At 43.9% G+C, this 26,123-nt stretch overlaps 1 protein-coding gene across 1 annotated transcript in view; it reads left to right on the forward strand.

Annotated features, from left to right (window-relative positions):
- Nucleotides 1-2,443: 2,443 nt before the first annotated feature.
- ENPP3 (ectonucleotide pyrophosphatase/phosphodiesterase 3) overlaps nucleotides 2,444-26,123 on the forward strand; it is a 110,466-nt gene continuing 86,786 nt past the window's right edge. The window contains exons 1-3 of the mRNA XM_066605563.1: nucleotides 2,444-2,530; nucleotides 7,628-7,718; nucleotides 20,141-20,263. Coding sequence (XP_066461660.1) covers nucleotides 2,513-2,530; nucleotides 7,628-7,718; nucleotides 20,141-20,263 — 232 coding nt within the window. The 5' untranslated portion in view covers nucleotides 2,444-2,512. The remainder of the gene's footprint in view (nucleotides 2,531-7,627; nucleotides 7,719-20,140; nucleotides 20,264-26,123) is intronic.

Below are 26,123 nucleotides of genomic sequence, written 5' to 3' on the forward strand. Positions count from 1 at the left end.
TAATTAAATGTGCCGCTTATTGGCCTGTGGTTGGAGGCTGACTTCGCTTACGGAATGCACAGCAGAGCCAGGATACAATTTTGTGCACGCCTGTAGTGAGACGTAGGTGCGTATGACTGAGCTAGTGGAATTCACAGCGCAGAAGCAGTCAAGTGGCCAAAGGGCAGTGGTAGGCATTAAGTATTTTGCTTCAATTTTTTTAAATGGTGAGCTGAAACACCAGACAGATACTGTATGCAGCGTATATTATGTATACTGTTTCCCTCTGGCGCTATGACGGCGGTGATGTAACAGGCACAGCAGAGCCAGGAAACAATTTTGCGCACGCCTGTAGTGAGACGTAGGTGCGTATGACTGAGCTAGTGGAATTCACAGTGCAGAAGCAGTCAAGTGGCCAAAGGGCAGTGGTAGGCCTTAAGTATTTTGCTTCAATTTTTTAAAATGGTGAGCTGAAACACCAGACAGATACTGTATGCAGCGTATATTATGTATACTGTTTTCCTCTGGCGCTATGACGGCGGTGATGTAACGGGCACAGCAGAGCCAGGAAACAATTTTGCGCATGCCTGTAGTGAGACGTAGGTGCGTATGACTGAGCTAGTGGAATTCACAGCGCAGAAGCAGTCAAGTGGCCAAAGGCCAGTGGTAGGCCTTAAAGGGGTTGTCCCGCACCGAAACGGTTTTTTTTTATTCAATAGGCCCCCCGTTCGGCGCGAGACAAACCCAAGGGATGGGTTAAAAAAAAAATGGTTTAGTACTTACCCGAATCCCCGCGCTGCGGCGACTTCTTACTTACCTTACCAAGATGGCCACCGGGATCTTCACCCACGATGCACCGCGGGTCTTCTCCCATGGTGCACCGTGGGCTCTGTGCGGTCCATTGCCGATTCCAGCCTCCTGATTGGCTGGAATCGGCACACGTGACGGGGCGGAGCTACGAGGACCAGCTCTCCGGCACGAGCGGCCCCATTCACCAGGGAGAAGACTGGACTGCGCAAGCGCGTCTAATCGGGCGATTAGACGCTGAAATTAGACGGCACCATGGAGACGAGGACGCTAGCAACGGAACAGGTAAGTGAATAACTTCTGTATGGCTCATAATTAATGCACGATGTATATTACAAAGTGCATTAATATGGCCATACAGAAGTGTATAACCCCACTTGCTTTCGCGGGACAACCCCTTTAAGTATTTTGCTTCAATTTTTTTAAATGGTGAGCTGAAACAGCAGACAGATACTGTATGCAGCGTATATTATGTATACTGTTTCCCTCTGGCGCTATGACGGCGGTGATGTAACGGGCATAGCAGAGCCAGGAAACAATTTTGCGCAAGCCTGCTGTAACGCTTAGCTGCGTATTAATTAGGACTACTACCCCTAGCAGACACGCAGTACACTGAAGACGGTCACAGGCATCCCAAATATAGTATTTTTCCCCAATTTTTTTTGAAAAAGCCCACTGCGTATATAGACAGTATATCTCTTTCACCTTTCCCACTGTCCCTGCCTCACCAGTACTGCCCCTATACTGAGTAAAATGACTGCAGACTGAGGACGCAATGGTCTGCACGCCCGATATACAAAAAAAAAAAATTGTGCAACACTGCTAAAAGCAGCCTCAACAGTACTGCACACGGTCAGATGTGGCCCTAAGAAGGACCGTTGGGGTTCTTCAAGACGAATATAACTCCTAACGCTCTCCCTATAGCAGCTAAAGCAAGACAGCACTTTCCCTGATCTCTGTCAGAATGCATCTGTGGCGAGCCGCGGGCGGGGCAGATTTTAATACTCGGGTGTCATCTGATCTCCCCAGCCACTCACTGCAGGGGGGTGGGATAGGGTTGGAATGTCACAGGAGGAAGTTGTAATGCCTTCCATGTCTTTCTATTGGCCAGAAAAGCGCGCAAATGTCTCAGAGATGAAAGTGGAAGTAACTCGAACATCGCGTGGTACTCGTCTCGAGTAACGAGCATCTCGAACAGCCTAATACTCGAACGAGTATCAAGCTCGGACGAGTACGCTCGCTCATCTCTAGTGAAAAATGAAAATACTCTAGTCCTGGAATGTGGCACCACAGAAAAAAAGTTTTAAGAAAACTTAGTTTATTTTTTATTTTCAAGCATTGTCCCATGTAATAGAGTTATGCCCTGTACACCTATAGAAGAGTTTGAACTACCTGTGAAATTAATTTGTGGTCATCATTCCATTCATTCAGGGAACTTTGTGAATCCCATTCTTGCAATTAGTCGGGGTCTCAGAAATTAAACCCACTGATCATATAATTATCTGGAATCACATGGATAGAGGAAAACTTATTTTTGTGGGACAAACCCTTTAAGTCCCAAGCAGGCCTGGTCATTAATTGGTTAATACTGCAAGTGTGTATCTGAATCCTCCTTACAGTTGACAACTCCCTGAATAAAAACTATTTGCATATTACCTAATCACGGCTGGCAATTTAATTAGTTGTGGAGGAAGTATATTATAGAATTTGGAATACAGAGGAGACAATGGATTACAAGGCTTCTGTGAGTTGGATTTACATTGTTTTATTATATGTAACAAACTAATGGCTATTCTATGGGATTGTCTCTACAGTAATGAAGGCTACATGGCCTGTACATATGTTGAGATTGATCTGATACTATGTGGTCTCTTGTTATGATTTTGATCTGATGTAATTATTTGCAAAGCCCTGGATTACAGAAGATTTGTCAGGTGATTTAGGTTTTGTGCTTTCTATAATAGCATTCACCTGTCAGATACTTACAGTAGATTAAGATGTTTTAGCAAGCTACTGTAACTAAGGCACTAGACTTCCACAGTCTTAGATCATGTCTTAAGCCTTGGGGGCTATTGACTTGTTAATGTTATATCATATTTGTAATTTAATCTTTTGATACTTTAGAGCATTCTTTGGGGTATCTTTAGATTGCAATGTATACAATAAAATGTCTTATTAAATTCACATGTAACACATCCTATGGCCATGATATTGTAGCTTTGCTAGGGAAATTTGCTAGCATTAATCTACTTGAAACTGAGAACATATCAATTCGGCTTCCATTTTCGAAACCATGCTCTAGAACTAAATTGTGGACTCTGATTTGTCATTATGGGCTACAAGGTACCTGTGAGAGTTGAAACACATGAGGCTATATACAATATGTCAAAATTGTAACCCCAAGGACAATGGTTGTAGAGAAGTTTGCTTGTATACTTAAACTTCTGCATATAGTATGGTACAGGTCATTAATTTCAATACCCCACCCATTTGTCAATTTTTTGGAAATGAACGAAGGAAGCTAGTTTGTTATTAATATGGATTTATTTAGGCAAATTTTGATAAGAGAAAAATGTAAAAAGTCAAGGCTCAATGGATTTACTAATTCTGTCTAATAGTAAAGGCACCTTTCGTTTGAAGTAACGATTTTTGGCTGTACACAGCCACCGATAGGGCACTGAGCAAGGAATCACTTATTAGTCACTAGTAGAGATGAGCGAACACGTTCGGCTCCGCCCCTTTTTCGCCCGAACACCGAACTTTGCGAACACTTCAGTGTTCGGGCGAAAAAGTTCGGGGGCCGCCGTGGCAGCGCGGGGGGGTGCGGCGGGGAGTGGGGGGGAGAGGGAGAGAGAGAGGGCTCCCCCCTGTTCCCCGCTACTGCCGCCCGCGCCGCCGCGCATCTACCCGCCCCCCGGCGGCACCCGGACACTTACGCACGAACACTGCAGTGTTCGGCAAAGCCGGTGTCCGGGTGCGGATGTGTCCGTAACGGACACGTTCGCTCATCCCTAGTCACTAGTCATTTTGTTTCAGCTCACTGAAATGAAGTGACTAACAAGTGACTCCTCACGCAGTGTAAACAGTAGTCATCCAATCTTTTGAGCAACTGTCTGTGCAATGTGAATGGAGGTGGGCATCCATAAGAGATCTCTGGTGTGCTCTGCCTCCATCCACTGAACAACCTCATGCTCCTATATGGAAGCACAGGGGTGGTAGTTGTTGGCAAGACTGTGGGGCGCTTATGTGCCCAAGGCTTGTCCCATGTAAAGGTACTTAAAGACAGTGCAAACGTGACAGACTAGACAGTATTTAAATGTGCCAGATTTATCACAGTGTCTCTGCTGAATGAAGAATCTGGCCTATCATTAGACTGTCTAGTGTAACTTTATACCAACTAGTATTTATCTTTTGTTAAGCCCAAAATCATGCAATTTTTGGTGCACAAGGTCACATTTAGGCTACACCCCTTTTCATTAGGCCACATCGCTTTGCCAGGTGAGTCAGAAAAACTGTCTAAAAGTGTCTAAAAACACATGACAAATAAAGCACAAACCAGTCTGCCACAGAAAACTGTTGAATTTTCAATAGAAAACTTGTCGCAATGTGTATGAGAACTAAAAACGTTTATTTGCCTTCATCTCAATGTTCCCATAGGAAACCATTGGTTCTAATAGCCGTATGTTTACTAAGCGAGTGATTTTTGCGCGCCTAGCTCCCCGTGTGAAAGAGGCCTTATAAAGACATTCCAAGTACTCATAGAGAGCATGGATATAACAAAGCTGTGTCTACAGACCCTATATGATGACACACAATGTCCCTGTGATACCCACGAGGCACCATATTCCCATTTGAAGTAATGCGTTAGGGGAGTATCGCTTCATGATAGTTATGCAACCTCGAGAAAAAAGAATGGAGGCACACAGTGGTACAGTATGCGGCTGTTGCAAGCTATGAGTGTTGTTTTATCATAGATGCCAACAGTCTCATAAAACAACCACGAAGGGGTTTGTGCAGATTTATCCCAAAGTAGGCAGCTTGAGGGATGTCTTGAGCAGTTTGTGGGTGGTCCTGGAAAAAAAGCTTAAATGTCCCAAATTATGTTGGCTTACTATGCATAATGGATCCATATAACATGGATCCCGGGGCGTAACTACAGAGGGTGCAGGGGATGCGGTTGCACCCGCGCCCAGGAGCCTTAGGGGACCCATAAGGCCTCTTTTCTCCATATAGGGAGCCCAGTACTGTAAATAAAGCATTATAGTTGGGGGCCCTGTTACAAGTTTTGCATTGGGGCCCAGAAGCGTCAAGTTATGTCTCTGTGCAGCATGGTTTAGGTATGGGTATGGGTATAGATACAGATAGAGGGGTGTGGGGGGGCAGCTCACGTTTTGCATCAGGGCCCCTGAGCCTTTAGTTACGCCCCTGCATGGATCCATAATACAGTAAAGTGCATAAGGCATCGGAAAAGTAATGTGACAAGTATTTTAGGAAAAGTAGTTATAATTACAGAAATGTAGATTTACATAGGGAATGTTTGTGCAGCTTCAGATCTTGAAGCGTATTGTAAAGTGCCATTAAGTGGGTGTGCAGCGTCCGCAGTGCAGGCTCAGAGCTGAGGAGACAGTGAGGGTTAGAGATGGTCACTTGCCATGGCGTCATTTTTTTGACAATGCGTCTACAATGTCAAGGGCTTTTCCACACTTGCATTTTTCTTGAGCTTTTTTTTTCACGCGATATCGCTGAATTTTTTTAACGCGAATGTCAATGGGACTTTTTTAATGTTAAAAACACATCACACAAAAATCGCAAACACAAACTTGCAATTTTTTTGTGATATTGCATGAAAAAAACGCTCAAGAAAAATGCAAGTGTAGAAGAGCCCTCAGTCACAGAACTTCCCTTGTCAAGCCTCAGTTCATCTCACAGCAACCGCACCCAGTGTTACCTCACGCAGTCTCACTCAAGCAGAACACACCCGTAACATGTCCAATGCTAATTTCTCATCCTACCCTCAAGGACTTTTACCTCAGTTACAGTACCCTATTGTTGTAAGGGTTCTGTATTTTGCACACTCCTCGCTGTCACATTCAACAGGTAGTTTCCACCACAGGAGATGCTGATCATTTTTCAAGTTTCCATCATGTTCTTGCTTGGGCACCCAGATGGTTTGGCAATCGCTGACCGGACCAGTACAGAACGCTCTCTGAACTTTCTGGGCACTCTCTCCGCGCACTGCTTGCAAACACATATATCAAGCATCATCATATGACAGACAAAAAGCCACAAAACCCAGACAGACATCTCACATACCAGACACTTCACTCTTTCAGTGCTGCAGCTATGCAATACACATCATTCTTGCAACACAGAAGACAGTGCCAATACATAGACAATCACATGTATACAATTATGGAGGGACCCAGTTGTACTGCGCCACTTAGCTGTCTACTCTATATAGTTCAACCAGGGGCATACCTATATGGGATGCAGTTGCACCTGGGCCCCCATGACTTAGGGGGCCCATAAGGCTTTTCTTTTCCATATAGAGAGCCCAGTACTATGACTAAAGCATTATAGTTTGGGGCCCCATTACAGATTTTGAATTGGGGCCCAGAAGCTATTTATAGAACTGTATTACCCGGTTATGTCGGAGGCCTGCAGGACAACCAGTCTCCCAGTCAATCAATTAGGGATCCTCTCTAATCCCACCCAGAATTTATCGATAGCCTCCCTCAAATTTCTGCACAACACAGCTCACCCCCAATACTGGCTTCCAATCTCAACTGTATTCTTCTAGCCCCAGTAGACTTCACAGGGATGATCCCATGAAGCTTACATTGTACTTCAGCTTCATTACATTATACTTCATCTTTTACGATGTAGCCTACTTGGAACTCTGATTGTACTGGGACACTTTCCATATGGATTTTTTCAGTCAGCTCCCAGACTACCAATGGATACCTCTCAGCTCACCATCCACACCATGACATGTACTCAAGTCATCTGCTCAAAAGTCAATTGTACCACCTACCTTTTCAGAATTCACTCCCACACAGCACAGCACAGATGTTTGTATTATTACACTTCCAAATATCCAACTCACCACCTCCACAGTTCAGCTTTCAATCTCTCTCATATTGTTGGGAGATAAGCTTGCTCTATGGTGAATGGATCTTGATCTAGTCACATACACAGACCCTTAATAGAAAGATTGTCAGCATGGTTAGGTTGTATACTCCCCAAATGGCAAAATTCCTCTACTTATGGAATACCTTCAGCTCCTTCCACCGACAAGGTGGCATAGTGTATCAGCACCACCTTAGCCAGCTGCCAGGCTCTTCCTGGTACTAGCTAGGTAACGTTCCTCCCGCCACTACTGTCCTCAGAAGACTGTCACTCCCAGGCAGTCAGAGCAACACACATATGGTCATTTATGCAGCTGTACCACAGTGCACAACTGCCTGTCACCGCCACCTGTAAATAAAGGAACAGACTATACAGCGCAGCACAGATTGTTTACATGGATTAACTAATAAACGTTAGCTTGGTGTCGCAGATTCTGGTGCAGATTTGGTGGAGCACGTGCCTAAGGATCGCAATTTCACAGAAGGGAGGCATTTGTAAATTAAAAACGCCTGGCATCGGTGTAAAATAAATGCACGTTGGCAAGTGTGATATCGAGCCAAGTTTCTCGGGCCGATATCACACTCACCTGTGTGAATATAGCCTAACAGGGCCTTATAAATGACTGTACAACATGTATCTGTGTTTATAGCATGCAATAATTGTAAGATTGCGATCATGTGAAGTCATATTTACATTCTATTTTCTCTTACAGGTGCTTCTTGTTGTGTTGGTTGTGATGTCACTTGGATTAGGCTTGGGCCTAGGACTAAAAGGGAAAGAGCAAAGGCCTGAAAGATATTTGGGTATTACCAGTTTATGGAATTTTTTAGACAGTTACCTTGTGAATTACATATTACTTATAGTAGTTGCTTTGTTTTATAGTAAATTATTATGCAAGTTTTTAAGAAACTTTAAGGGCTCCCACACACTTGCGGTTTTTTTAACGCTGCGTTAACACCGTGTTTTTTTAACACGAATGTCAATGGGACTTTTTAATGCTGAAAATGCGTCGCACAAAACATTAGAATGTCCCAGTGACATTTGCATTAAAAAAAACACAAAGTTACCGCAGCGTCAAAAAACGCAAGCGTGGGAACCCTAAAGATTTGTGTTTTAATCCTTCACATATTAGGACATGAGTGAAAATTGAGCAGCTCCTGATGTGTTCAGCTCACAGAGCATGTGGAAACTGGTTAGAATTGTATCCACTTAGGCCGGCTGCACACAACTGGGTCGGATTCCGCATGTGGAATCTAATCCTGTGTCTGGCCGGTGACCCCACGTACCTGTCTTTTCGTCTTCTCTTCTGTACTGCGGATGGTTCGCACAGCTCGCCGTCGAACATGCGCAGTACAGATTTTTTTTTAAACTCCTGCTTCTCCCGCGTCATCGCTAAGCGATGATGTGGAATCCGCGACCTTTCTACAATGTCAATTGTGGAAGGGCTGTGGGTAGGACGGCTTCCATTGACTTTAATAGAAGCTGTCCACACAGAATCCATGCAAAAATAGAGCCTGCTGCGATTTCTTTGCTGTGAGAGGAAAATCGCATCCGCCATTCGCTCGTGTGAGCGAACATGCGGATGCTCTATTGGTTTGAATCCACGCAGGAGACGATCGCGGATTCCACAATTCAAACACCACCATGTGCAGGCGGCCTTACAGTTGCTGAACAGCGGCTATTTACTTTACTGTATTGTACTTCAGATATTTGGACATAAGGAAGCAACTCTATTTACTTCCTTGGGAGTGTGTTCTCTGTAACCCATGCAGAGATCATTATGCAGTGAGGGGGAGGTGGTGAACTGTGACCATCACCTATTGTCAGTGGAGGATTCTATGTTATCTACATGTGGTAGCTCTTACTGTTCATTGTAATCCTGCCTGTGATGATAATGAGAAGATTTCTGAAAAGTTTTCTCTACAGAACAGCAAATGTCAGTCTCGTATTGAACTTAGTTGCTAGTGTGAAAGCTGCAAGATAACAAGATTATTTTTCAAGGTGTTTTCTGGAACTAAATTATTGATGACCTATTCTCAGGATAGATCACCAATAGTTGATCAGCAAGGGTCTGTTTCTTGGGATTCCCACCAATCAGCTGTCTCAAGAGACCGAGGCTTTTGTTTTAGGCATTTGACATCACGTTCATTGGTCACATGGATTGAGCGCAGCTCAGTCACATTCAAATACTGGGACCGAGAAAACACAGTTTGACAAATAAAGTCTTAACCCCTTAGTGACGAAGCTTGTTTGCGCCTTAGTGACAGAGCCAAATTTTGGAAATCTGACATGTGTCACTTAACATATCATAACTCCGTAAAGGCTTTACATATCCAAGTGATTCTGACATTGTTTTTTCGCCACATGTTGTACTTCATTTCGGTAGTAAAAATAGACCCATAGAATTTGTGTATATTTATTAAAAGTGCCAATATTGGGAAAATCTTGAAAAAAATGTCATTTTTTCACATTTTCAACTGTAATATCTCAAATATGTGCAAACGTACTGTACAATTTTTTGCTAAGATATATATTTCCATCTGCTTACTTTATTCTGAATGCACATTTGAAAAACTTTTATTTTTTTTAGGAGACGTACAAATTTAACATTAATTATCAACTTTTTGAGGAACACTTTATTTTCCGGCAACAAGCCAAGATTGCAAAGGCTCATAGGTCTCAGAATTATAGCTAACCCCACAAATGACCCATTTTAAAAACTACACCCCTTAGTGTATTCACTTAGGGGGGTCTGGAGTATTTTGACCCCACTGTTTCTTTTTTCAGGAATTAATGCAATTTAGAGGAGAAAAATAAAATTTCATATTTTTGCAAATACATCATTTTAAGCACAGGATTTTTTTTTCTATAATGCACATAAAAATGAGGATTTGCACCTCAAAATGGATACCCCCATTTGTCCTGTGTTCAGAAACATACCTATTGTGGCCCTAATCTTTTGTCCGTATGTACAACGGGGCCAAAACCGAAAGGAGCAGCCGGTGGCTTTCAGATCAGACATTTTGCTTGAAGGCGTTTTAGGCCCCATTGCTCACTTGTAGACCCCTTGAGCGGTCAAAACACAGAGGACCCCCAGAAATGACCTCATTTTGGCAACTAGACCTCTTAGCGCATTAATCTAGGGGTGTATTTTGACCCAACAGTTTTTGAATGAATCAAAGCAAAGCAGAAGTAAAAAATTACTTCTTTTTTATCAATTATGTGATTTTAAAAACTGTTTTTTTTGGACAGCAGACATATGAATGGAGGCTTTCACCCAAAAATGGATACCCTTATTTGTCCTGTGTTCAGAAACATACTCATTGTGGCCCTAATCTTCTGTCCGTATGCACAACGGGGCCCTAACCGAAAGGAGCAGCGGGTGGTTTTCAGATCAGACATTTTGGTTGAAGGCGTTTTAGGCCCCATTGCCCACTTGTAGACCCCTTGAGAGGCCAAAACGATAGAGAACCCCCACAAATGACCCCATTTTAAAAACTACACCCCTTAACGCATTCATCTAGCAGTGTACTGTGTATTTTGACCCAAACATTTTTAAATAAATCGAAGCAAAGCAGAAGGAAAAAATTACAATTTTTGTTTTTTTGGCAATTATGTCATTTTAAAAATATTTTTTTTTGTACAGCATACATAGGAATAAAGACTTTCACCCCAAAATGTATACCCCCATTTTTCCCGTGTTCAGAAACATACCCATTGTGGCCCTAATATTCTGTCTGGATGCACAACGGGGCCCAAACTGAACGGAGCGTCAAACTTTAACTGTCTTTACCTTTACGTGATCAATTATCAATGGATAATGGCGACCACGTGACCGAAGACCGCTCAACGAGGCCCCCCGTGACATCTCCAAGCTCTTGGCTTCCTTTAGCAGCCAGGAGCAAGGAGATTTTAAATTTCCTCTTGCCCTCCCCAGCTTCTGCGCTTGCGTCCACCATATCGGCGACGGGCGCATGTGCCAAAACTGGGCAAAGGTCCGCGGATGAGGATCCCATCAGGGGACATCACCGGTGGCCTTATTTAAAGAATTTCACCTCCCCTCACGGATCTGATCTGTGAAAGTAGGTGAAAATTGAGCTTTTTTTTACTTTTACGTAATCATGTGACTGGGAAACGCGTACCATGGCACCCCATGAAATCTCCAGGCTCTTGGCTACATTTAGTAGCCAGGTGCGGGGAGATTTTAAATTATCCTGCCAATCTTCGGCTTTTTGGCGATGGACGTGTGCGCAGAAGCCGGGCAATGTCCGCGGATAAATCTTGGGGCTTAAGGTACCTAATTTCATCTCCCCTCATGGATATGATCCTTGAGGGGAGATGAAAAACTTTTTTTCTTCTTTTTTTTTTTACACTTTTTAACTTTTTTTTCCCCAATTGGATAGCAGCGATCATGTGACCGGGAACCGCATACAGCAGCTCCCGGTGACAGCTCCCGGTGACAGCTATTCATACTAGCCGGGAGCAGGGAGTTTTTAAATTTCCCGGGCCTCCCGGCTCACTGCGTATGCACGTGACGTAATGCGTCTGGCACGCATGCGCAGACGCCGGCGGCAGGGTCAGGGGGGATCAAGAAGACGCCGAACAGCGCGGTGGAGCAGAGGTGTGTACTCTCAGCTCCTCTTATGGATCCGATCCGCAAGGGGAGCTGAAACTTTAACTTTGTTTTACTTTCCATTGACTTTATCGCGATCGCCGGTATCCGGTGATCGCGTGACCTGGGGTGGGGTCCCGCGGCATGGAGCAATCACATCCTGATCCTGCAGGGCTTTTATTCCTAGAGGATGCATGTTTTTACGTCCTCTAGGAATTAAGCCCAGCAGGCCAGGACGTAGAAACACTATGGGGCCATCACTAAGGGGTTAAAATGCCCCAAATTTATTAAAGATGTGCACTACTTTTCACATTGGTGTAAATGTACAGCAGCCAAGAGTTGGCACAAGTAAGAGAAGTTACCACCACCTTTTTACACCTCTTATTAAGGAGGCATCAGTTAACCTGTGAACTTGTGGTTTATGTGGCATGTACTGCAAATGCTCTTTGGGCTACAATATTATTTATCATTGCATTGGCACATATGTTTTTACAAACTGACAGACCATCCTGGGAAAGTAAACTTTCTGGCAAATGTTAGAACAAGAAATACTAGATTGGGGTGACTGTGTGCCAGAAATTGCAACACAGTAATAGTGATGAGCTTCTTTCTCTGCAAATATGTTGTTTACAAGAAAAGTGATTGAAGGGCACGCCTACACTCGGAAAATTCCAGGAAATTTTAGGTTCCCGAAAAGGTCAGGTGTCAGAACTATATCGCAGTGATTCCTTATCCCTGCCACTATTGTCGATGTATAGAATAAGCAATTGCTTTTTATTCAAGCTCATGGCCATGTTCACAACTATTTGTGTATTCGTAAAGGGGTTCTGTCATTAACAAACAAAAATTCCATACTCACCTATTTCTTCCCTGATCTTCTACTGTCTCCTGCCCCCCCCCCCCTTCCCCAGGTCACCTCACCTCCAGCTGGCTGATTCCTCTGCTTTCTGTGACATTACATATATTCACAGGCAGTTTCCTTCCTGCCCGGCAATGTACGCTACATCACTAAATCACAGCCTAGCAGAGTGTGCCGAGCTATTACAGAGACTGCTCATGCGTGCTGTCTCTGCAATAGATCAGCATCTATCCTTCCAGGGACGTGACCTTCACTGACCTGCTGGTAGGAGAATGTGAAGAATGCAGGCTTCATAAAAAGGAGAAACTAGGTATTTTCATTCTTCACCTGTATGCTGCCCTATCTAAGGTTAACATATTATGAAGGATCTGGTCTACTCTCCTATTAGCCCAAATATTACAAAAAAATATTGTGCCATCTGGCTAATAGGATCAGTTAATGAGAACAGCGATACAATGTATCACTTTCAGTATATAATATCCCTTTCCCTACCCAATCCGATTTTTTCTGCTCTTCTTGTAGTGATCGCTCGCTGACTGATGTGTGCATGCAGATGCAAAACAGCCTAACAATCACAGCTGAGAGGAGAAGGGGTAGCAATCCCTTCATGAATATAGCAGACCCATAACTATGTGCCCACTGTATTTTTTGTGCGCTCCCATCAGCAAGTAGCAAAATATTCCTTGTGCCACATGAGTAACATGTTGCACTTAAATAGGCCAGAATATTCAGGTCACAAATCTGTTTTAATAGCAGAGTCACATGACCGTGTTTGCGCAGGTATTTGCGCACGTGAAATATGTGCACACTAAACACAGAGAATAGAGCCAATTGTTTTTAATGGAGAAGTTACTGCTGCTGAGAGCTCCCTGTCCCTTAGTCATCCATCCTGAGATCAGTCAGTGTAGTGTCAGCTTATCCGTCAGTGTAGAAAAAAAAAAGTTCTTGCTGTGTTCCCATATAGCAGTCAACCATCCTACGGTCAGTCAGTGTAGTGTGTGGTTAGTTAGTGTAGTGTTAGCGTAACCATCAGTGTAAAAAAAAAAATAAGACCAAAAAAAGTTCCTGCTGTGTTCCCATTTCGTAGTCAGTAGTCACACATCCTGTCGTTAGTTGTTGTAGTCTGTGGTTACTCATTGTAGTATCAGTATATCCACCAAAATTTCCTCCTGTGTTCCCATTCTGCGGTCACCCATCCTGTCATTAGCATGTAGTTAGTCAGTGTATTGTTATCGTATATGTCAGTTTAAAAAATAAAATATATAAAAAAAAGTTTCTGCTATGTGCCAGACCCCATCCCATGGTCACATCATACCAGTGATAAATAATTTTCCTATTGTGCTTTTTTTGTGTGCTAATAAATGTATATATTCATAGTATGGCCCACAGGAGGTTTACTGTGGAGGAGGCTTACACAATAATTGCGTCAAGTTTGACTCAGCCAGTGAGGAGGGCCCCACTTTTCTGGCATTATCCTCTTCATCAAGTGAGTCTGAACCCCTGAGGAGGCATCCAAGGACTGCCACTTCAGAGGACTCATTCATCTGATGTTCAGTGGATTACCAAGAAAATTTCAGACCCAGATCCCTGACTTTACTGGGAACTCAGGGATGCAATTTAATACAGCAGGGCTCAGAGGGTGGATTTTAAGATTTATTTTTGATGATTTTATTGCCCACATTATTACCCAAACTAATATGCCCAGAATTTCATTCGAGAAAAATCAACCAGATTGACCCCCATGGATTCATTGGAAATGGCAAAATTTGGGGGCATTGTATGACATATGGAGGTAGAAAAGAAGCGAAGCATTAGGACCTACTGGGGAACGGATATTTTATACTACACCCCAATGTTCCACATGGCTGTATCAAGGATGCGTTTTTGAAGCAATTATAAAATTCCTGCATTATACTGACAATACGCAGTGCCCGCCCAGCGATGACCCCAATTAAAATCCATTATATAAAATCAGGCTAGTAATAGATCTTTTCAATGCTAAGTTTGCCCAGGCGTACACCCCTGAGGTATATTTCAAAGGGAGGCTTCAATTCCACCAGTACCTACCTAATAAGAGGGGCGATATGGCGTGATACCAATGTACAAGCTGTGCGAGAGTACATCAGGGTACACCCATAAGTTCAGAATGGAGCCCAAAGAATGCTTGCCCTACCTAGGAATTACAGGAAAAATTGTATGAGGTTTAGTGCACCCACTACTGGACCAGAACACTGTGGCATGTGGTACTGTTAGAAAAAAACTGAAAAGCCTCTCTAAGTGACTGCTTTGGCAAACTCTCAGAAGGGGTCAGACAAGGGCACTGTCCAGTGACAAAGTATTGTGTGTCAAGTATAAGAACAAGATGGATGAGCACAATACACGGCCATAGCAGTACCCCCTTCCCAGAACGAGGTACCAGTAAAGAGACCCCCAAGCCAGACTATGTCCTTGACTACAATAGGTACATGGGAGGGGTTGACCTGTCTGATCAAGTACTCAGGCCGTGTAACGCCATGCGGAAAATAGGGGTGTGGTATAAAAACTGTCTATACATCATATAGGTGGCGCTGTATAATGTCTGTTTTATATCGATGTGCCGGCCATAGGGCATCTTTCTTGGATTCCAGGTGGAAATTATCAAGGCCCTACTATTTGGGGAGCAGGAAGGAGGGGGGGGGGGAGAGCCCTGTACTTCTGGAAGCAAGGCCACATGTATTGTAACAGGGTAACACTTTCCTAATGAAATTCCCTCGACGGGTAAGAAGGGAAGGACCCAAAAAAAGATGCAGAGTCTGTTACAAGCGAGGGATAAGGAAGGACACCATTTATCACAGTAAAATGTGCTGCACACAAACCCGCCTGTTCATAAGATAAGATATACCACACTTCCCTAAAATATTTCATGTAATTATTGTATTACTGTTTTATGACTTACCTTATCTACTCCACACAAATTATACATAAAGTGACATGCTGTTCCTTCCCTTCTGAGGCCTGCATTAAATGTCATCATCATCAGAAAGAAGTGCAGAGCTGCCCTAAAAAAAATTTAAATGGACAAATAGCCAGGACCTGATGGCATACATCCTTAGGTTCTAAAGGAATTAAGCAATGTGATAGACAGACCATTGTTTCTTTTATATATATAAAAATGGTGTGGTGCCGATATTCAAAAAGGGGTCAAAAAGTGAACCTGGAAACTACAGGCCAGTAAGTCTTACTTCTAATGTTTGAAGGGCTTCTAAGAGATGCCATTCTGCAGTACCTCAAGGAAAATAGCCGTATCACTCCATATCAGCATAAGAGTCATTGGATCTTGTGTATCTGAACTTTTCCAAAGCGTTTGATACTGTGCTGCATAAAAGGTTGGTACTTGGTATATAACATGAAAATGCTTAGAATGGGTGAGAATGTGTGTAAGTGGGTAAGTAACTGGCTCAGTGATAGAAAGCAGAAAGTGCTTATTAATGGTACATACTCTGATTGGGTCACCATTACTAGTGGGGTACCACAGGGGTCAGTATTATTTTTAATATATTTATTTACAATGTTGTGGAGAGATTGTACTGGAAAATATCAATATGATACAAAACTATGTAAAGAAATGAACACAAGAGACGTGTTATGGTTGCAAATGGATCTGGACGAATTGGGACCTAGGGCAGAAAAGTGGCAAATGAGGTTTAACACTTGAAAAATGTAACGTTATGCACATGGGCAGTGGACATATATGTCACCATTACACACTAAATGGGAAACACTGACATGTAAAAGGACTCAGGGATTTTAGTGAACTGTAAGCCTAACTAGAGCAACCAGTGTCAGGCAGCAGCTGCCAAGGCAAATAGGATCATAGGTTGCATCAAAAGAGATACATTATGAGAACATTGTTCTTCCTCTTTACAAATCCCTAGTTCGACCACGCATGGGATATTGTGTACAGTTTTGGACATTGGTACTCAAGAAGGACATATCAGAGCTTAAGCAGGTGCAAAAACAGTCAACTAAGTTAATTAATGGAATGGGAGGACTACAATACCCAGGGAGGTTATTAGAATTGGGGTTATTTACTTTAGAAAAATATGGCTGAGGTCAGGGGCGTAACTAAAGGCTCAGGGGCCCTAGTGCAAAAGTTCAGCTGGGGTCCCCCCCATCTGTACCCGTACTTGTACCCATACCTAAACTGAGGGCTGACCTAAAAACTATGTATAAATATATCAGATCTCTCCCATGATCTGTTTATACCCAGGACTGATGTTAATGAGGGGGCATCCTCTACATCTAGAGGAAAGAAGGTTTCTACACCAACATAGAAGGGGGTTCTTTACTGCAACAGCAGTGAGAAGATGGAACTCTCTGCCTGAGGATGTGGTCATGGTAAACTTGCTTACAGGGTACAAGAGGGGCCTGGAAGACTTTCTTGAGCATTGCAATATTATATATTATAGTCACTGATTACTTGAGATGGGTCGGTGATCCAGGGATTATTCTGATTGCCACATTGGAGTTGGAAAGGATTTTTTTCTACCTAAAGTAAGGAAAATTAGCTTCTACCTCATGTGTTTTTTTGCCTTCCTCTGAATCAACATTGGAGCATAATAAGCTGAATTAAATGGACATATGTCTTTTTTTTCAGTCTTGCACACTCTTATACCCTACAGCATTGATGGCAAACCTTTTAGAGACCAAGTGTCCAACCTGCAACCCAAAACCCACTTATTTACCGCAAAGTGCCAACACTTCGGGGGGCGGGGCTTATCATGATGTACGATTTTACCCCTGTCATTCTAAAAAAGGACAGGGCCGCTTCAAAATAGACAGCATGGAGATTTTGACTGCTTTTTGGATGCGAAAATACTGCAGAATGTACTCAGCGGAAATTGCTGTGGAAAATCCTGCAGCATTTCCGCATCCAGTAATAAAGACCCCCCCATCGGTAATTATGACCCCCCCCCAGAGGACCCAGAGATAATAGTGATGCCCCCCACAGCAGCCCTAGTGATAATAGTGACATCCCACAGTGGCCCTGAGTATAATAGTGACCCCCCAGCGATAATAGTGACCCCCCCACAGCTGCCCCCAGTATCACAGTGACACCCCACAGCAGCCCCCAGCAGTAATAATAGTGACACCCCGCAGCGGTCCCCAGCAGTAATAATATTGAAACCCCACAGCGACCTCCAGCAGTAACAATAGTGACACTCCACAGCGGCCCCCAGCAGTAATAATAGTGACACCCCATAGTGGCCCACAGCAGTAATAATAGTGACACCCCACAGCGGTCCCCAGTAATAATAATAGTGACACAACACAGCGGCCCCATGTAATAATAATAGTGACACCTCACAGCGGCCCCCAGTAATAATAGTGACCCACCACAGTGGCCCCCAGTAGTAATAGTGACACCCCAGAGCGGCCCCAGTAGTAATAGTGACACCCCACAGCGGCCCCCAGTAGTAATAGTGACCCCACAGGGGGCCCAAGTGTAATAGTTACATCCCACAGCTGCCTCAGTCTAATAGTGCCCCCCATTCCCCCCCAAGACCCACATACTTACCCCCTCCTCCTCGTGGAAGCGCTGCTTCTTCTCTGCCTGGCACTCTGCCTGCAGCGCTGATCGCAGGCACACACTGACATCAGTGTGCTGCGGGACACCTCCACCCCCTACTCTCGCGGAACCAAGTAGGAGACATCGGGGGAGGGGGGAGGAGGATCCTGGCTGCAGTGTGCGCCAGGATCAGCGCAGATAGCAGCGCTGCTGAGTGAATGCCAGCACGTGAGCCGCGGCCCTGCCGGCATTCACTAATGTGATGAGCGGCTGATGGTGACGCATGCCAGCGGGGAGGGCTCTGCGTGCTGCCTCTGGCATGCGTGCCATAGGTTCGCCACCACTGCCCTACAGAATCATACTGTTTTAGTTTTTTATGGTTGCCATTTGTATTTCCTACCAACCGTATATATTATATTATCTATGCTATTTTCTAATCATTAGTCAAATCTGTAAATTAAAGGGGTTGTCCCGCGAAAGCAAGTGGGGTTATACACTTCTGTATGGCCATATTATTGCACTTTGTAATGTACATTGTGCATTAATTATGAGCCATACAGAAGTTATTCACTTACCTGTTCCGTTGCTAGCGTCCCCGTCTCCATGGTGCCGTCTAATTTCAGCGTCTAATCGCCCGATTAGACGCGCTTGCGCAGTCCGGTCTTCTCCCTTCCGAATGGGGCCGCTCGTGCCGGAGAGCTGCTCCTTGTAGCTCCGCCCCGTCACGTGTGCTGATTCCAGCCAATCAGGAGGCTGGAATCGGCAATGGAGCGCACAGAGCCCACGGTGCACCATGGGAGAAGACCCGCGGTGCATCGTGGGTGAAGATCCCGGCGGCCATCTTACTAAGGTAAGTAAGAAGTCGCGGGAGCGCGGGGATTCGGGTAAGTACTGGACGTTTTTTTTTTTTACCCCTGCATCGGGTTTGTCTCGCGCCGAACGGGGGGGCTATTGAAAAAAAAAACCCGTTTCGGCGCGGGACAACCCCTTTAAACATGTACCTTTCTTAAAAATCTCAACAAAGATATACTGTGAAATAAATTATGATTGATTACAGAAGCAGGAGACTTTAATCCTCAACGTAATTTTACATATGGCTGGGCTTAAAGCCCAGGACCAGGCTCCGTATATTTAAATGGGTTAAAGGGGTTGTCCCGCGGCAGCAAGTGGGTCTATACACTTCTGTATGGCCATATTAATGCACTTTGTAATGTACATTGTGCATTAATTATGAGCGATACAGAAGTTATCAAAAGTTATTCACTTACCTGCTCCGTTGCTGGCGTCCTCGTCTCCATGGTTGCCGTCTAATTTTCGCCGTCTAATCGCCGGATTAGACGCGCTTGCGCAGTCCGGGTCTTCTGCTTTTCTCAATGGGGCTCCGTGTAGCTCCGTGTAGCTCCGCCCCGTCACGTGCCGATTCCAGCCAATCAGGAGGCTGGAATCGGCAATGGACCGCACAGAAGCCCTGCGGTCCACCGAGGGAGAAGATGCCGGCGGCCATCTTCAGGAGGTAAGTAAGAAGTCACCGGAGCGCGGGGATTCAGGTAAGCGCGGTCCGGTGTTCTTTTTTAACCCCTGCATCGGAGTTGTCTCGCGCCGAACGGGGGGGGGGGTTGAAAAAAAGAAAAACCCGTTTCGGCGCGGGACAACCCCTTTAAGACCGGTGTTGGAAATGTTCCTATATTTTTTTTAGTTCTCCTCTGCATTTAAAATTAAGCAACTTTGCAAATAGTCTTCAGAAGCGTCCCTTCCTTTGGTGTCTACATCCCCTATGTATCTCCATTGTAACAGAGCACACACAGACCTTGTGTGGTCTGATTTTGAAGTTAAATAAACTTTTCTATACATACTTTATTGAATGTATATTAGCAAAAATTAGGAGATAGTTGGAAGGGAGTGTGACTGCAGGATCTGACACGCAGGGTTTCTTTGTGGTTTGTACTAATGGAGACACATAGGTCTGGAGCTACAGACAAAAGTGTAGAATTTTTCATTTAAATCAACAGCTATTGCCTAGTTGTTTTTTTTCATTATTAGATGTATTAATATTAATAAATAAAAGATGGTTTTATAAGTGTATAACTGTATGTAGCCTTTATTAGCTACTAAACAATAACTTCAGAAGATGATATATTGTACAATAAGAAAGCAGAGACAAAGTAACACCCATGTAGATTCATGTTTGCTTCCTTTGCTTTCTCAGTGTCATGCAGGTATAGATGCTACAGTACAGAAAATGTTCGAGAACAGGATTGCCGCTGTGATGCACAGTGCGTTGAACGCGGAAACTGTTGTTTTGATTTTCAGGATCTCTGTGTGAAGCCAAGTAAGTGTGACGTACAATCTTCATTAGTTCCAGTTATGTTAGTAATACCCATGAGGATATTTTATTCAATCTGCAGGAATTCTTTTTCCAAAATCCCATTCCCTTCCAATGTTTAGCTTCCTGACTTCATGGCATTCATGTTTTAGTACAGTAATTATTAATTTCAAGGGGAATATGACCTAGAGCTATAACATTAATGACTTATCTTTAGAATAGGTCACTAATGTACGGTATAATTGGTAAAACTCAGACCCAACCCATGCAGAGCGACCTGGTAGAGCGCTACTCTCATCCATGTGGCTGTGTCTGGTGGAGCACACAAACCCCTGCTCAGCTGCATTTATACAGTATGAGGGCTTCTTCACGTGGGCATGCTTTAGTCCCGTTATGCGGTCGCATAATGGGACGAAACAAACCCATTGTAAGAACAGCACCATTACAACAAGCTTCCCTTTTGCTAAGTCATGAGAGTCCCAGAAGTTAGACTAAAGTCCCGGAATCAAACGTTATTTATCCTACAGTGAGTCCTTCAAAAGTTTAACAGAATGACCACTGTATTAGATACTAATTCCCTTTCCCAATTTAAACTTCTCTGCCTCGAAATTAGACATGTGGCCCTGAAGTGTACCACAAAATCAAGTGAAGAGGTTTTCGGTGCATCAATTTCAGTTTGAATGGGAAAAATGAGTGATCTGAGCGACTTCAAATGAAGCATGGCCATCAGTGCTAGACTAGTTGTGGACAGTATTTCAAAAACTGCCAACCTTGTGGGGTTTTCTCATGCAACAGTGTTAAGAGTTTACTCGAAATGGTATGATCAAGGGTGTTTATATCATAGAAGTAGACAATGTAGTGGCTATAGGACCCATGGGGAGAGGGGATCCAGCAATATTTTTGTTCCACCCCTCCTCCTCGGTGGCTCAAAGCATTGCAAGATTACCCTCTCCAGAGGAACTGAATTGTTCAAAAATAAGGGGGTTGGGAAACATTTTAACCCCTTAAAGGGGTTCTGTCATTAAAAAAATAATTCTATACTTACCTATTCCTCCCCAGGCAGTCAACTTACCTTATCTTCTCCTCCCCAATCTTCTCCTGGCTCCTGCAGTCCCGGGGGTGGGGGGTGGAGGGGTCATCTCACCTCCAGCCAGCTGATTCCTCTGCTTCCTGTGACGAAGCGTACATTCACAGGCAGTCTCCTTCCTGCCTGGCAATGTACGCTATGACAGTAGTTTACAGCCCAGGAAGGAGAGTACCGGGTGTAAGGGAAATTTCAATAAATCTTAGTATGCTGCTGGGCTCCAAATTATAGTGATATGACCGGTCATGAGAATGCAGGGACACACAGAGATGGTGTTATCTGTGTAGCATTCTGGTTTATTCTCTCATATATTCAGTCTTTATAGGATTTTACAAAACAAGTAAAATTAATATGCATATATAGTGATTTAAAACATATCAGCTTCTTATCAATATGTCCTCCTCTGTGCAGGTGTTAATCTGGAGATACATTCCTGTAAACTCGTTAGTAAGTTTCGGCAAGAATTATCTAAAGATAAGAACAGGACAGAAACCTTGTGATATTCCAATTAATATTTCCAGGTGGATTATTTAGACTGAAATCTAACATATTTCTAGGTGAAAGATGAAAACCATACAAATATGTGTATTATAGCAGACAAGCAAATGCAAAAAGAGACAACATGGAGTCTTTGTAGTCCATCTTTAACCCCTTCCCGCTCCATGACGTAGCGGTACGTCATGGAGCGGTGGGGTATGTATGGAGAGAGGTTGCGTGGCAACCTCTCTTCATACAGTGTGGGCGCCAACTGTTTATAACAGCTGACACCCGCGGGCAATAGCCGCTATCGTCCGCTTGGCCGATCGCCGCTATTAACCATTTAAATGCTGCTGTCAATTCTGATTGTGTTCGGGGGTCCCGCACGGCCCCCCCTGCAGTGAGATCGGGGGAGCCGTGCAGGTGTCATGGCAGCCGGGGGCCTAATGAAAGGCCCCAGGGCTGCCTTACCAGACTGCCTATCAAGCCACCCCCGTGGGGTGACTTTATAGACTGCCTGTTAAATTGCAGTATGATGTAATTAGAGATGAGCGAACGTACTCGTTTAGGGCTATTTCGCAATCGAGCATCGCTTTTTTCAAGTAACTGCCTACTCGGGCGAAAAGATTCAGGGGGCGCGCGGGGGTTGCAGAGGGGAGTGAGGGGGGGGGGAGAGAGAGCTCCTCCTGTTCCCCACTGCTACCCCCCACTCCACCACGCCGCCCCCCGGCGCCCCCCGAATCCTTTCACCCAAGTAGGCAGTTACTCGAAAAAAGCGATGCTCAATCGCGAAGCAGCCCTAAACGAGTACGTTCGCTCATTTCTAGACGTAATGCTATAGCATTACGTCATACTGCAGGAGCGATCAAAGCATCGCATGACTTCAAAGTAAGTAAAAAAAAAAATCAATAAAGTTTTGTAAAAAAAAAAAGGTTATAAAAGTTTAAATCACCCCCCTTTTGCCATATCCATTATTAAAAAATCTAAATCATAAAATAAAAATATGTACTTGCTATCACTGCGTCCGTAAAAGTCCGATCTATCAAAGTATCGCATTATTTTTCCCGCACGGTAAACATCGTCCAAAAAAAAAATTAAGAACGCCAGAAATGCACTTTTTTAGTTACCCTGTCTCCCAGAAAAAACGCAATAAAAAGCGATCAAAAAGTTGTATGTACTCCAAATTGATACTATCGGAAACTACAGGACACTCGCAAAAAATGAGCCCTTGCTCAACTACGTCGACGAAAAACTAAAAAAGTTATTGCGCGCACAAAATGACCGCAGAAAATAATTGAAAAAAATTAAATGTCTTTGAAAAAAAAAAGAGTAGTATAGTAAGAAAAAACCTATACAAGTTTGGTATCGTAGTAATCGTACTGACCAATAGAATAAAGTTATCATGTTGCTTTTGTTGCTGTTTGTGCGCCGTAGAAACAAGACACACTAAAAGATGGCGAAATGTCGTTTTTTAATCATTTTACTCCACTTAGAATTTTTTTAAAGTTTTTCAGTACATTATATGGTACTTTAAATATCACCATTGAAAACTACAACTCGTCCCACAAAAAACAAGCCCTCATACAGCGACGTCGATGGATAAATAAAGGAGTTACGATTTTTTTGAAGGGGGGAGGAAAAAACAAAAATGGAAAAAGAAAAAGGGGTCGCGTCATTAAGGGGTTAGCAATCATCAATTCTACCATTATTATTTTTTATTTTTTAAAATGGTATTCACTGTGGTATAAATGACATGAGAATTTTTTTTCTGTGGGTTGGTATGATTACAACAAAACCAAAAGCCTTTGTTTGCAAAATGTGTCTTTTTTTGCATTGCTGCATTTGAAGACCCATAACTTTTTTTTTATCTTTCCATAGACGGAACTGTGTAAGAGCTTGCCTTTTGTGCGAGAGACTGTATGTTTTATTGGTACCTTTTTGAGGTACATATGACTTGGCTGAATGAACAAAATAAAGCATTATGGCTTCATTTATTTCTTAGGCCGGTTTTAAACATCGCGCGAGATTGGTGCATTGCGAGACGCACAAATCTTGCACAAATTTGAGCCCCATTCCATTCATTTGAATGGGGTCATATAAATGTGCGATGTTTTCCAGCATGACACCGCACTGAGCAGGGGGTTGGACCCAGTGACCTTGGAGGTCCCTTGCAACTTCACCATTGTATGATTCTAAACACATCGCAGCCTGTTCTATTGTCCTGTAATATTGCCCATTGTTTTCAATGGGGCCAACAGCAGCAGCGCCAGCTCCATTGAAAACAATGGGAGAACTCTGCGATCCTCTGCCATGGCTGTGACAGCCGCGGCGGGGAAATTCCTCGGCTGGGGATATCCCTTAAGCATCATCTGGAGGAATCCCTTGAAAGAGAACGGAGGAGAAAACAAACTCCAGAATTTCCTGTCTTGGATGCCAAAAACTATCAATTTAATAAGAGGCCCTGGTGGCTTAACAATAAATCATGTTTCCTTCTTCCTGCCACTGCAGAAGGCCTCTGTACTGTTGTCTGTAAGAAATCCCTCAGTGTGTAATGTGCCCCCCTCACAGCTATAGGGTTCAGGGGCCACTGATTGTTTATATTGAATAACCCCTAGGCCACGGGCTACACAATCTCGCTACAAAATCATCATTACAAAACGCACGTATGTGAAGCTCATGGTTTCCAACGGGTTCTTTCACATGAGAGATGTTTTGTAGCCTGAGAGAACCTATTGGAAACCCTGGGCTTCACATACATGCGTTTTGTAGCAATCATTTTGAAGCAAGATTTTGTGGCCCGTGTGAAATAGGCCTTAGGCTAATTCCACACGAACAATTGCTATTTTGCCACGAGAAAAGCACGGCAAAATCGCATCTTTGTTCCTGCAATATTTGAGTGAATAATCTGACATTGCATCGCATGTTTGTTGCGTTGCGATGCGATAAAACGTAGGCTCCATAGGAATACTCCATGGGAGATTTTAAAAAAATTGTGCATTGCAGAAAGATAGAGCAAGCCACGATTTTTTTCATCTCTCAACACCGCATCAGTGAAAACATTGCTTGTATTGGTTTCCTAATCTGCTTTTCTACTGACTAATGCATCAGGTGAAAATCGCGCAATTTTTTTTTTTTTCTCACCTGTGTGAAACCACCCTTATACTACTACTTGTCCTCACTGCTTCATGGAGGTTTGAGCATAAAGGCCATTTTACACGCAACGATTATTGCTCAAAATTTCCTCAAAAGCCATCTTTTCAGCGATAATCATTGCATGTAAATGGGCCCATTTTTCACTTTTCTGCCGAACAATGAATTTATGTTCGGCATAAAATCCATTGTTCAGCAGAAGAGCTGATAGTAGGGACTTCATGCTGTGTTCTCCGCGGGGAGCACTGATAACGTTGTCTCAGCTGCTAGCCCCACAGCAGAACAAAGGGAATGTATTCAGAGAACAGACCACCCACTGTTCTCTGAATACAGCCCCCGGTGTCAGGAGGAGACTTGCGGTCGCCGCTGGTGGTGTGCGGTGTGGCAGTGTGGCCCGGGGGTCGTCTGGGGTGGTTGGCGTCCGGGCCGGTGTTGGGCGTAGGGTGCGCGGCACTACTGGACGGGGCCTCGGTGGCCGGGCTCGGAGTTCTACTGTTAGGGGGCGCGGACGGAGGAGGAACGGATTTTATGCATTACCTGCTGGCGCGTCACCAGGCTCCACCGCGACCTAGGTGGGGTTTTGGTTGCTAATTGTTCTCCAGCTAACATCCGCCCAGGTTGCTCACTCCAGTCCTCTGACCTGGTTTGCTCTGATTTATTTGTCTCCCTCTGAATTTCTTGATAGTTCTTTGGTGGTTATTGACTCCCTTAGTTCTGACTTGGATTTTTGTTATTTTCTGTTTTCTGGTTAGTTGGTCTCTCCTGTCCCTGTCCCCGGGGTTCCTTCAGTGCAGACGAGGGACCGCCGCCCTGTTGTCCCCCTGGGGTTAGCCCAGGAGGGCAAGTAGGTAGGGATAGGGGAGGGGGTTGGTTGTAGGGACTTCCAGTCATTCGTTCCTAACCAGCCCTGACACCCGGTGGCTCACACGCATTAATAAGCTACTAATTGACATTAGTACCAAATAGTAGCTTATGCAAAATAATCGCTCAAAAGCCATCTTTTGAGCGAATTATTTGTGTGTAAAAGGGCTTTTAGTCAACTTTCCAGCAGTGAAAGGGTTACAGTCTATAACTTACAGGCGCCCTCTCTATTTCTCAGAGTAGCCAACTCCCATCATTCAACTCTCCTGTTAAAAATGTTCTTTTAGGATATGC

The sequence above is a fragment of the Eleutherodactylus coqui genome, chromosome 1, assembly GCF_035609145.1.
Source record: "Eleutherodactylus coqui strain aEleCoq1 chromosome 1, aEleCoq1.hap1, whole genome shotgun sequence".
In the NCBI taxonomy this organism is placed as follows: domain Eukaryota; kingdom Metazoa; phylum Chordata; class Amphibia; order Anura; family Eleutherodactylidae; genus Eleutherodactylus; species Eleutherodactylus coqui.